The sequence below is a fragment of the Leptonychotes weddellii genome, chromosome 3 (assembly GCF_054177405.1).
Source record: "Leptonychotes weddellii isolate Sample4059 chromosome 3, ASM5417740v2, whole genome shotgun sequence".
Classification (NCBI taxonomy): Eukaryota; Metazoa; Chordata; class Mammalia; order Carnivora; family Phocidae; genus Leptonychotes; species Leptonychotes weddellii.
The window spans coordinates 39,663,801-39,676,268 of NC_138371.1; the positions used below are offsets into that span (position 1 = coordinate 39,663,801).

The window sequence follows — 12,468 nt, forward strand, 5'->3', positions numbered from 1 at the left end:
CCCACAAAACAAATAAAAGCTAAGCCTTCCAGATAGATAATTTCAATCATCTGAGGTATTAGCATTGGAAGTATTTCAGCAAGGTAAATAACTTAATGAAAAAAATCATTATTTTTAATAATACTATGTCCAGAAAAATCAAATCCTCAGATATTAAAATTTGGCTTAAAAATAGATATACCAAGTTGTTCTTTATCACTGAGATTTAATTAAATATTTCTGAGTTAGTAAATGAGATTTAGAGTTGAAAGTCTAATAATGGTGTTATGAGATCAATTGCCAAAATCTGTCACTTGATTACTCTTTCTTGTGAGCCTCCATACTGAACTGTATGGAGTTCATCACAGCATTTGGCACCAAGAATCATAATTTGTTCTTTTCTGTTTTTTTTATCCCATACATAACAGTTCTCCATAACAAGTAATTTATGCAAAAATATACCACAGATACCACCAAAAAAAGGAACACACGCAAGTGCTAATTTATGTCATTCATTTTAGTTAAAGGTTAATGTAATTCATTAGAATGGCATTATAAAAGTTTAATCAACACAGGCTTTACATATTTTGCATATCTTAAAAATCTCTACAGCTACAGATTCTAAAAATCACTATAGTGGATCTACAATATACAAAACAAATGGTAAAGTCAACCTTAAAATTAATGACCTTTCATATTTCAAAATATAAATAAAAAAGAACATTTTAAAACTATAGTATAATAGAATCACTTCATTAAATACAAAGATTTATGATCAGTCTCCTTAACATCATCTATTTAAAAAGTAAGTATCTTTTCTATTACTATTTAAAAAATTAAGGACTCCTTAACATCAAGTTTTGCCAGCTCTGTTTTATGTTGGATAGATTTTGCTCTAGATGCATTTATAGTAGTTTTAAAAACTCAACTAAAACAGACCAAGTGTAACTCTAAATTTCTTCAAGTCTGTATGGAATTCACTTTGATAAACTACTTGAGCAGGGGAAGAGAGAAGGAGAAAAGAACCTCTCCCAGTCCAATCAAATTCCTTCTATTTCTATGCAGTGTAAGAAACAAATGTTTCAAACTATGTTACAACTTGAAATAAAAGTGGTTGAACTTAATTTATTTGAATATATATATATATATTTTTTAAAGATTTTATTTATTTGACAGAGAGAGACACAGCAAGAGAGGGAACACAAGCAGGGGGAGAGGGAGAGGAAGAAGCAGGCTTCCCAAGGAGCCGGGAGCCCGATATGCAGGGCTCGATCCCAGGACCCTGGGACCATGACCTGAGCCGAAGGCAGATGCTTAACAACTGAGCCACCCAGGCGCCCCTTGAATATATTTTCCTGTTTAATTTTGCCTTTGAACTCCATGACAGAGAATGGACTAAGGTGAAGTCTATCCTAAAAAAATCTAAGTGAAAATCTGAAGGATGGGCCATGATATTTCATAACAGCTGTATTCTCCAACATCCGGTTTTGGTTTTATTACACAGTGTAAATATTACATTTAATATAAAATAGTAAAGGAATGGAACAGAAATCATGTTATTTTGAAAAAATTGCATTCTAGCATTTTCAAGATTGGTTAGGAGAAACACCCAAATTTTCACAAATGAAAAGTAAAGCACATTCTTAAAATAAAAATTGTGCACAATTTTTGGAATAAAACTATTCCATAAGCTGTTCAAAATGAGAAGTACATTATTTTTTTTAAGTTGAATATAATCCTTCCATATAATAAATTTTGGAAACTGCCATAAAGTCAACTTTCCACATGAAATTTGATGTTCTTGCTTTCCCTTTTATGGAGTTCCCCAATACTGTTACTCGTACTCTGACAGTGCAGGTAGTGAAAGGGCACAGAAAAAGAAAGCACAATCTTTAGAGTTAAAATGAACAAGTAAAATACCTTATATTTTATAAATCCTGGGGCAGCAAAAATGTTAAGAGTTATTCTATGATAAAACTTGGAATAGGAATAAAGCAAAGAACCCTTTACACATAACATACTATGTGGAAAGGACTGCTGCTGATTTTCAGAAGATGGATGGATGGATGGATGGGTGAATGGATAGATGGACAGATAAACAGACACAGATATACTCACAAACACATACATATAAACATGCACACATTATATATAAATTATCAGGATACAGACTGGCATATCAGTATATATCAGTGTTTCTTTCCACATACATACATACATGCCTATAAAACTCTACACTGTCAGACCAAGACCACCAAGTTCTTTGAGTCACCTCTCCCTGACCTTTAAATGGATTAAAACAACAAAAAAATTCCAAATGTATCTTTAAAAGTAAACAATCATAAACATTACATTTTGAATATATCATGACACTTGAACTTTACTAGTCCCCAAAGAACTTTATCAAAAATCCCACAAATACCAATTCTTATAAACAATGGTATTTCCCTTTCAAATAGTTCTAAAATTCTACAGTATATTTGGGACATCTTCTCTGGATACAAATTATAGATATGATCAAACAGAATAAAGTACAGTTGACCTTAAACAATGTTGGGGTGGGGGTAAGGGACACTGACCCCTATGTAGTTGAAAATCTGCACATAACTTTTGACTCTCCCAAAACTTAACTACTAATAGCCTACGCTGACCAGAAGCCTTACCAAGAACATAAACAGTTGATTAAAACACATTTTGTATGTTATAGTAAGCTGGAGAAAAAAAATTTAGAAAATCATAAGGAAGATAAAATACATTACAGTATTGTACTACAAATTAAATTATATAAGTGGACCCATGCAGTTCAAACCTGGGTTGAGAGTCAACTGTACTGTATTTAACCAATAATGCACGAAGCCTCATTATAATTTGGACTATGTTGTGTAAATATACAGAAAGAAGTAAGTTCCTTCTGAAAACTAAATTCCTTAAAAAGTAGTTAAGATGAATTTCTATATTATAGTTATTCCACTCTAATACAAGTTCTATGTGAATGACAATTCTAAAGTAGTATTATGATACTCTTCATTTGATTTAGCAATATGATTTTCCTAAACTAGACAACAGATAAAACAACAGTGACACAGTGAATAACATCAGTGATACTCTTCCTCAGAAAGCAGAAACAGCATACAGGGTAGACTTTTGGAAGGTAGACAAATGGAAAAACAACAAAAAAAAAAAATTGGGAGAAAAGTCTTTATTCAAATACTTCTAGTACAACCAATAGGAAATGTCCTCTCCCTCAAAAAACCCCACTAACTCTATACTTTGCTTAAAGATAAAAAAAATCAAACAAAGCCCTTTTGAGTATTTCTAGTATCTCTTCACAACAGCCTCAGAATTAAAAATATAAAACATTTTAATAGTATCTTGATAAAGGAAATTTTTTGTTAAAATTCAACTACTTGTCCTTAAAATGCTAGAGTTGCTTTCATCAAAAAAAAAAAAAAACAATAAAAGCAGCTTAAAATAAATTTATTGTACAATACAAAAAGTAGGCATACTGGAAAATAAAAGGTACATTATTAAATATACAAAGCAAATGAAAGAAAGCTAAGTAACACAAATGTTTTAATCCAAACACTAAGATAAAATGCACAACATTTATGCTAAAAATAAAGTATTTCAGGAAGGATATGCATTTCAAACGAAATGTTAATAATAAAAAAAAGGAAAAACAAATGTGCTAATTTCTAAATGCTTGAATATCAAGAATCAGTAATGGCATGAAACATTAAATTCACAATACTGGGTACTTTTCAAGAACTTTATTTGAAAAGGTATTAAAAATAATGAAGGAATCAATTTAAAGAATGTCCTTAAATCTGGCAAAGATTTTCCTTCTTTATTTTTTTCTTAAGGTAAAGTTTGGGGGCCTATTCACAGTATCTTCCCTCTTCCATTTGGATACCTTCCTACAAAAATTTCTGGATGCTCATCCTTAACAAGATTTTTAAAACACAGTTAGCTTAGATAACGCTACTTCACTGGTAAGTGTGCACTTACCAACATAAGTGCCATAAATTAACAACATAATTTTGAAATCTATACATATGGACACAATAGGAAACATTAAATTTTCATTTTATAAAGTAAAACCCATCTCCAAATGAAATAGTAAAATGTAACAATTTAGAGCATAGGGGAAAAAATAAAACTTTTTCCCCCATCTATCAATTAAGACATTCCCCAAACTGTAAATGGCTTTGGTGGAACTCATAGTACAAATGATACTGTTTAAAGGTGTTGCAGAGGCGAGGACTTCAAAAAAACCACTCCCCTGTCAATGGCCAAGCCAGAAGTATCCAGTGAGATATGCATTTATACATTACAGAAATATTCAAGTAACCATAAAATCCTTTAAAACTTAACATATAATTATTTAAATATTTAAGTTTAATACTTAAGTTAGCCCAAAAAGCTTCTGACCAATACCTTTGGAAGGGAACTTCTTTTCCTATTATCATAGTTCCCAAGCTCCAGACATCATATGATCAGGTTTTCTGTATTTATTTTGCACCAGTATCTAAATTACTCAGTGAAACCTTTTTTACTACACTATTATTTACTTTCATAGACGTTATCTACCACATTTATGCCATGACACTAAAAAAAAAAAAACAATCAAGTTCTCCTTCTAGACCCCAGACCTCATCACTGCCCCTCCAAAATCTACAAGTTTAAGAATGGATAAAACAAAAACCAAGAACACCTTGTAGGTATGGGAAACTGTGGGGAAAACCGAAGAGATATTTGGAAGAAGGAAGAAGTGTGAATAGGTCCTACAGAATCTTACAATCACTTTGCCAAGACAGACTTTAAACATTTTAAATTATTCAAAACAGTCCTTCTCTTAAAAACAAGTTTTGATTCTCAATATTGCATTTTATAACCAAACAAAAGGATTCAGATCTAACATTTTAGTAGCATACTTACTACCATCAGACTGAATTCATTTCCTAAGTACTCCAAAAGAGTTCAAATAAAACAAACTTCATGAGATGTTATTATAATTTATCATAAAAGATTCATTAGCATTTGTGAAATTATTAGGATAATAAAAATATTAAAAGCTAAAACCCAAGACTTCACCATTCATACTTAAATATAACACAGAAAAAGTAACGTGGGTAATACGAAAATAAAATTGTTTAGGTAAACATTTCACTTGAAGACACCCACTGTTGCTCCTTCTGAGTAACCATTATAGCTTTTAAACAGTGAAATGTCATTATCTTACTTCTGAAATTCTTTGGCTGGAATGTTTTAGTAACATAAGACACTCCTGTACATGACAATTTTGACAGAACATAGAGAAATTGCAAAATAAAAAAAGCAAAGACATGATTTATGTTTTAAAGTGTTTGATAAAATTTAAAATGAAGTTTTAAAAATTTAAAGCCAATCTATCACTAAAAATGGCATAAAATGTAAACTTAAGCTAATTTTATAATCTACTGCTATATTAAATAATTTGGGGTTCATTAATTTGCCTTTTTAGTTTTGTATTTAGCATAGAAATAACTTTCTACTGCCCCTACAGACATCATGTAAGTTTTAAAACTGGGAAAGAAAAAGCAAAATGTAATGAAATTTATGAGTTCAATGTGTGGGTTTTAGAACCAAAAAATTAAATATTTGTTACTATTTAAAATGAGGATTAAGTTAAAATTTTAATTATACCATCAAAAAATTTAAAGGAATTTTTCCTTTTTGCATCTTCAAAAATAAAGCAAATTTGCTTTACTTATTTATAAATACTTTTTTAAAGACCAACAAATCCACTTTTTAATCTCTTATCTTTATACAAAGATTAAAAGGAAAAAAAGCTTTATGGCTCCAGCACCCAAGGTTGAGAACACAAAAAACTCAAATAAATATTTATAGTATGCAAAAAAGCTAAAGATGTTTGAGAAGTTAAATGAAGAACATTCTGAAACTAGAACCCATTTCTTTAGCTTTTCTCTCCCAGACTTTCCATTCTATATACTACAGTTGTAGAGATGTCCTCATTTGACTCAGGTGACACTTTTTTCCATACTGTCTCTTTTAAAGCAAGTTCTTGTTGGAGACTTTCATAGTCCAATGGTCCAAAGGAATGCTAGTTGTTCAAGCAACATACATAATTTATTAGTGCACTTGAGTGAAGAAAGGTCCAAGCTATAAAACGGTATTTTTCAATGAATGTTATTAAAATCTGTTAACATTTTCACCCACCACCATTTGATGTTTTGTTCCATGTTACTCATGTTGACTCTCATGGAAGTTTCTATTCTGTTGGCTTTGTATAATTCTCATATTATTAGAAGTTACTTTGATTGGAACAATAGGAAAATTTTCTTACTATGCATAAAAATAATTTCTACTTATATAAGTGCTTCATATTAGCTTCAAGTCTAATTAGTTATTTACTATAAACATCCAGATGGGATGTAAAAGAATTTAATTAAAACTCAAAGCAAGTCCTTGTTCCAGTGAATAACTATGAAGACAAAAAATCCTGTTCCTGAAATTTAAGTCCTGACTCTTAAATATTAGCTCCAAAAAAGTATATATGTGCAATAATATGAAGCCAAACACACTGATAAATAAATATTACTTTAAGAGTGTCAAGAATTCTGTATTAAACACTTTTTAAAGAAAAGTATTTCATTGGTAGTGGCCACTAAAACTTACTATGAGGCTTTGAAAGGTCTTTCACTAATACTATAATCCCTTTCCCATTTATATATCCATCCACATCAAAATAAACTTCAAGACTATAACTGACAAATATTAAGAGTAAAAACAAGGCTTTCTTTTATAGCATGTAGCTAGCACTCTCCAATGTTGCTTTCTTGGAACAGAATCAATTCTTTCTTTTTAACAGAATCAATTCTTAAAAATATTGCTTAAAATAGCAGGAAAATGGGTGGTGGGGAAACTCTGCTGCTAGGCTAACCAGTTTAAATTTAAATAAAACAGCAATATCTGTATACTACCATGTCCAGGGTAAAAATGTCAACAACTTGTGTATACTCATTTGTGATTAGCAAATATATGAGGCCACTAACAATTAAACTAAGTTCTATTCAAACAGGTGAATGTCATTTTCTTTCTCTTAGAAAAATATTACATAATAATCTAAATAAGAATTTTGCTTACCCTTTGATCACCACCTTCTCTTCGAGGATCAAGTTTTTTTGCAAAGTGTCTCAGATTATCATAGTTATGGAAATTACAGAGAGAAACAAGATCCTGTAAATAAACAGAACAGGTGTAAGAAACTGGCTATTCACTGGCCATTGTTTTTTCATATTTTAACAAATCACACTAATATTGTCCAACTTAACTACTATCTCATGGAAAATACCACTGCATGCTAATAAAGCGGCATGATGCATCAAGAAGAGAACTGAAATGAGAATGAGAAGACATGGATAAAAATTTTGAGAACACTGCTTACGAGCATGACCCTAGGGCTCAACCATCAAATTGTTTAACTTTCATTTCCTATAAAATGGGTACTATAGTAACAAGCCATATGAAAGAACTATTCTATCAAATAACCATAAAGCAACACAAAAATATAAATCAATATTCTGGTTATAATCTATTATAATCTATAAGCAATCCAACGTCATCCTCTAGTTTTTGTAAAATATAAAAAACTGAAAAATAAGTCAGAATTTTAACTGAGAAAGTTTGCAGAAAAATTATGGCACATGAAGTAGTAAATGTACATAAAACCAGAAGCTGAAATATTAGCAAACTTGGGTAACAACATAAAATACTGAACTAATCAACAGTAGTAACAATTTTATTTTGCAGTGCTTATGTCCTCAAAAAAGAGACTTTTCAAGGTAGTTTATGGATAAAGATATTCAAACATGCAGATTAAATGATGATACAATAAACTATAATAATCTTAATTTATGTTGGGCTTTAAATTTAAACCTTTCCAAGTTTAATAACTTTAGCTGAGCTTTCAGAAATTGAAAACTATTTAAAACCATGACAATTAAAACATCAGTTTCAAATGTAATTTTCTGTGGGAATGAGTATATGGGAGCTGTCTGATAGAAGCAATTTAAAGCTCCTCTATGAGTACTTCCACAGCTACCCCAGTAACTGGCAGACAGGCAGGCAGAATGCCAACAATCAATAAACTACTGAAATGAGTAAAAAAAAATAGAATCACTGGATGGTTCCACTTACATGATCATTATCATACAACATCCATTCATGATAAAAACCTTCAACAAAGTGGGTTTAGAGGGAACATACCTCAACACAATAAAGAGCCTTATATGAAAAACCCACAGCTAACACCATACTCAATAGGGAAAAAAACTTGAGAGCTTTTCCCCTAAGGTCAAGAACAAGATGTCCACTTTTATTCAACATAGTACTAGAAGTCCTAGCCACAGCAATCAGACAACAAAAGAAATAAAAGGCATCCAAATTGGTAATGAAGAAGTAAAACTTTCACTATTTGCAGATGAAATGATACTCTATATAGAAAACCCTAAAGACTCCACCAAAAACTACTGGAACTGATAAATGAATCCAGTAAAGTCACAGGATACAAAATCAATATACAGAAATCCAATGCATTTTTACACACTAATAATGAAACCACAGAAAGTAAGAAAACAATCCCATTTATAATTGCACCAAAAATAATAAAATACCTAGGAATAAACTTAACCAAAGAGGTGAAAGACCTGTACTCTGAACTATAAAACACTGATGAAAGAAACTGAAGACGACACAAAGCAATGGAAAAGACATTCCATGCTCATGGACTGGAAGAACAAATATTGTTAAAATGTCTACACTACGCAAAGCAATCGACAGATTTAATGCAATCTCTATCAAAACACCAAAAGCATTTTTCACAGAGCTAGAACAAACAATTCTCAAATTTGCATGGGAACCACAAAAGACTCCAAATAGCCAAAACAATCTTGAAAAAGAAAAACAAAACTGGAGGCATCACAATTCCAGACTTCAAGTTATATTACAAAGCTGTAGTAATCAAAACAGTATGTTACAGGCACAAAGACACACAGACCAATGGAACGGAACAGAAAATCCGGAAATAAACCCATAATTATATGGTCAATTAATCTCTGATGAAGTAGGAAAGAATACGCAATGGTTTAAAAAGACAGACTCTTCGGAGTGCCTGGGTGGCTCAGTTGTTAAGCATCTGCCTTCGGCTCAGGTCATGATCCCAGAGACCTGGGATCAAGCCCCGCATTGGGCTCCCTGCTCGGCGGGAAGCCTGCTTCTCCCTCTCCCACTCCCCCTGCTTGTGTTCCCTCTCTGGCTGTCTTTCTCTCTGTCAAATAAATAAAACCTTAAAAAAAAAAAAAAAGACTCTTCAATAAGTGGTGTTGGGAAAACTAGACAGCTACATGTAAAATAATGAAAGAGGACCATTTTTTTAAACCATACACAAAAATCAACTCAAAATGGATTAAGGAACTAAATGTTAGACCTGAAACGATAAAAATCCCAGAAGAGATCACAGGCAATAATTTCTCTGATGTTGGCTGTAGCCAACATCTTTCTAGATATGTCTCCCGAAGCAAGGAAAACAAAAGCAAAAGTAAAGTATTGGGACGGCATCAAAATAAAGAGCTTCTGCACAGTAAAGGAAAACAATCAACCAAACTAAAAAACAACCTACTGAATGGGAGAAGATACTTGCAAATAACATATCTGATAAAGGGTTAGTAACCAAAATATATGAGGAACTTATACAACTCAATACCCAGAAAAACAAATTATCCAATTAATAAATGGGCAGAAGATATGAAAAGACATTTCTCCAAAGACATGCAGATGGTCAACAGACACATGAAAAGATGTTCAACATCACTCATCATCAGGGTAATGCAAATCAAAACCACAATGAGATATCACTTCACACTTATCAGAATGGCTAAAATCAGAAACTCAAGAAAAAACAAGTGTTGGTGAGGATGTGGAGAAAAAGGAACCTTTGTGCACTGTTGATGGGAATGCAAACTGGTGCAGCCACTGTGGAAAACAGTATGAAGGTTCCTTAAAAAGTCTAAAAAAAAAAAATGTTAAAAAAGAACTACTCTATATCCAGAAATCACACTATTTAGCATTTACCCAAAGAATATAAAAACACTAATTTGAAGGGATATATGCACCCCTATGTTTATTGGAGTCTTATTTATAATAGCCAAACTATGTAAACAGCCCAAATGTCCATCGATAGATGAGTGGATAAGGAAGAAGTGGTGTATACATATACACAATGGAATATTATTCGGCCATAAAGAAGAATGAAATCTTGCCATTTGCTACAACATGGATGGATCTAGAGACTATATTGCTAAGTGAAGTAAGCCAGTCAGAGAAAGACAAATACCACATCATTTCACTTGCATGTAGAATTTAAGAAACAAAACAAAGGGGGGGAAAAAAGAGATAAACCAAAACCGACTCAACTACAGAGAACTGCTGGTTACCAGCGAGGTGGGTAGGGGAATGGGTGAAACAGGTGAAGGGGATTAAGAGTACACTTATCACGATGAACACTGGGTAATGTATAGAATTTTTGAACCACTATATTGTACACCTGAAACTAATACATCATTGTATGTTAACTATATAGGAATTAAAATGGGAAAAACTGAATCATTGGATGGTTCCACTTATGTGACCATTATTTTCAGTAAGAAAATACACTTACATGACAGAAATGAATTCCCTTAACACTGTTGCCCATCTTGTCCAGAGGAGGAGACCAGCACATCATGCCCATGACATTGGGGACAACTAAAAGAATGCCCCCAGCAACTCCGGATTTTGCAGGAAGACCAACCTGAAAATAATTTGAAAAAAAGGATATTCATGTTAACATTTTAAAAAAAGAAAAGTTATGTCCAACAATAAGGGAATTGGTTTAAAAATTATGGTTTACATACACACAGTAGAATTCTAACATTACAAATGTAGAAAAGTATTTTTCAACATGTTTATAATACAATAAATGAGAAAACACTATTAAACAGTTGAGATATGTTTGAATATAGAAAAATTTGAAAAGATATACTCTAAGGATTAAAGTAAATTACATCTAAATTGTGGGGCTATGCATGTTTTTATTTTAGTCTTTTGGTCTATATTTTTTAATTCTATAATAAACATGTATTAAAGTATAAAAAATTACTTGGAAAAAATATTCTATGACTAGAGAACAATGAGAAATTATATCTTCTTAAAAGATTCTCTGTGGTATACTGTCAGAGAATTGTCTGAGGAATAGAAATAAGATGGTAATTCAAATTAATCCTCTTCAAAACTTAAGTTTGCATTATGCAACACTTGACAATAACTGTGATAAAAGACAATATATTAATATCATCAGGGCAGTATTCATTAATGGCTTACTAACATTCCAACATTGACTACCTATCCTAGAAATAATCTTGCACAAAACCCAAGAGGAAAAAAAAAAAATCACCTGAATGGGATATACCAATTTACCAGGAATACAAGATACAAGGGACAATGGTATGGATGCAATAAACAAAATCTATACTGTGAGAAACTATACAGGATAAATGACCCAGTTTTATCAACTAAAAATAACAAGAAAAAAGAGAGGTCAAGGGGAAGAACATAGATTTTGAACATAATAATAAAGGGAGATAAAACCAATCACAGTGTATGGCCTTTATTTGCATCCCAAGTCTATTATTATAGAAAATAATAATTTATAAGACAATCCAGATCATCTGAACACTAAATATTTTGATGCTATTAAAAATCAAGATGTTTTTATCTTTTTAAATGCAATAATGCTGCTACAGTTTTTTAAAGACGTCCTTATCATTTAGAATTACATATTAAACTACAGCAAGGGTGGGGAATAAAGATAAACATTGATCATGTATTGATAATTACTGAAGTTGAGTAGTGGGTAACATTAAATGCATTTCTCTATTTTTCTGTTTTAAAATTTTCAAATAAAAATTTTTTTAGGGCATTATGTCTTCACATAAGCAGAATGAGTTAGAAAGCCTATACATTTCACAAGTGTACAAAAATGCTCACAAGTGCACAACAGAGCTTAAAGCAGTATATTTTTGTTAAATATACTTTAAGTACTTTAAAATATCTATGACAATAACCATAGATGTTAAACATCACAATTATGTGCTCCTTCTGAACTTAAGGAGTTCTTGAGGTACATAATTACCATAATGCTAAATATTAACAAGGAAAAGCAGAGAGGTCTATACTAACCTTGTACTTTGGAATGCCTTATAAGTAGAAGTGATGAGGTTCTATAAATTAAACTTCAAGTTCTTAAGAATATCTGGTAGAGGGGCGCCTGGGTGGTTCAGTCAGTTAAGCGTCTGCCTTTGGCTCGGGTCATGATCTCAGGGTCCCGGGATCAAGCCCCATTTCAGGCTCCCTGCTCCTCGGAGAGTCTGCTTCTCCCTCTTCCTCTGCCCC

At 31.9% G+C, this 12,468-nt stretch overlaps 1 protein-coding gene across 4 annotated transcripts in view; it reads right to left on the bottom strand.

Annotated features, from left to right (window-relative positions):
• Positions 1-12,468, bottom strand: part of GLS (glutaminase) — a 73,408-nt gene that overhangs the window by 17,324 nt on the left and 43,616 nt on the right. For 2 of the 4 annotated variants that reach the window (XM_006726969.3, XM_081813967.1), the window contains 2 exons: positions 10,697-10,828; positions 7,126-7,218 (listed from right to left, as the gene is read on the bottom strand). In XM_006726969.3, coding sequence (XP_006727032.1) covers positions 7,126-7,218; positions 10,697-10,828 — 225 coding nt within the window. Of the gene's footprint in view, positions 1-478; positions 6,142-7,125; positions 7,219-10,696; positions 10,829-12,468 lie in introns of those variants that run through there. The other 2 variants (XM_006726970.3, XM_081813965.1) reach the window with 2 other exon arrangements.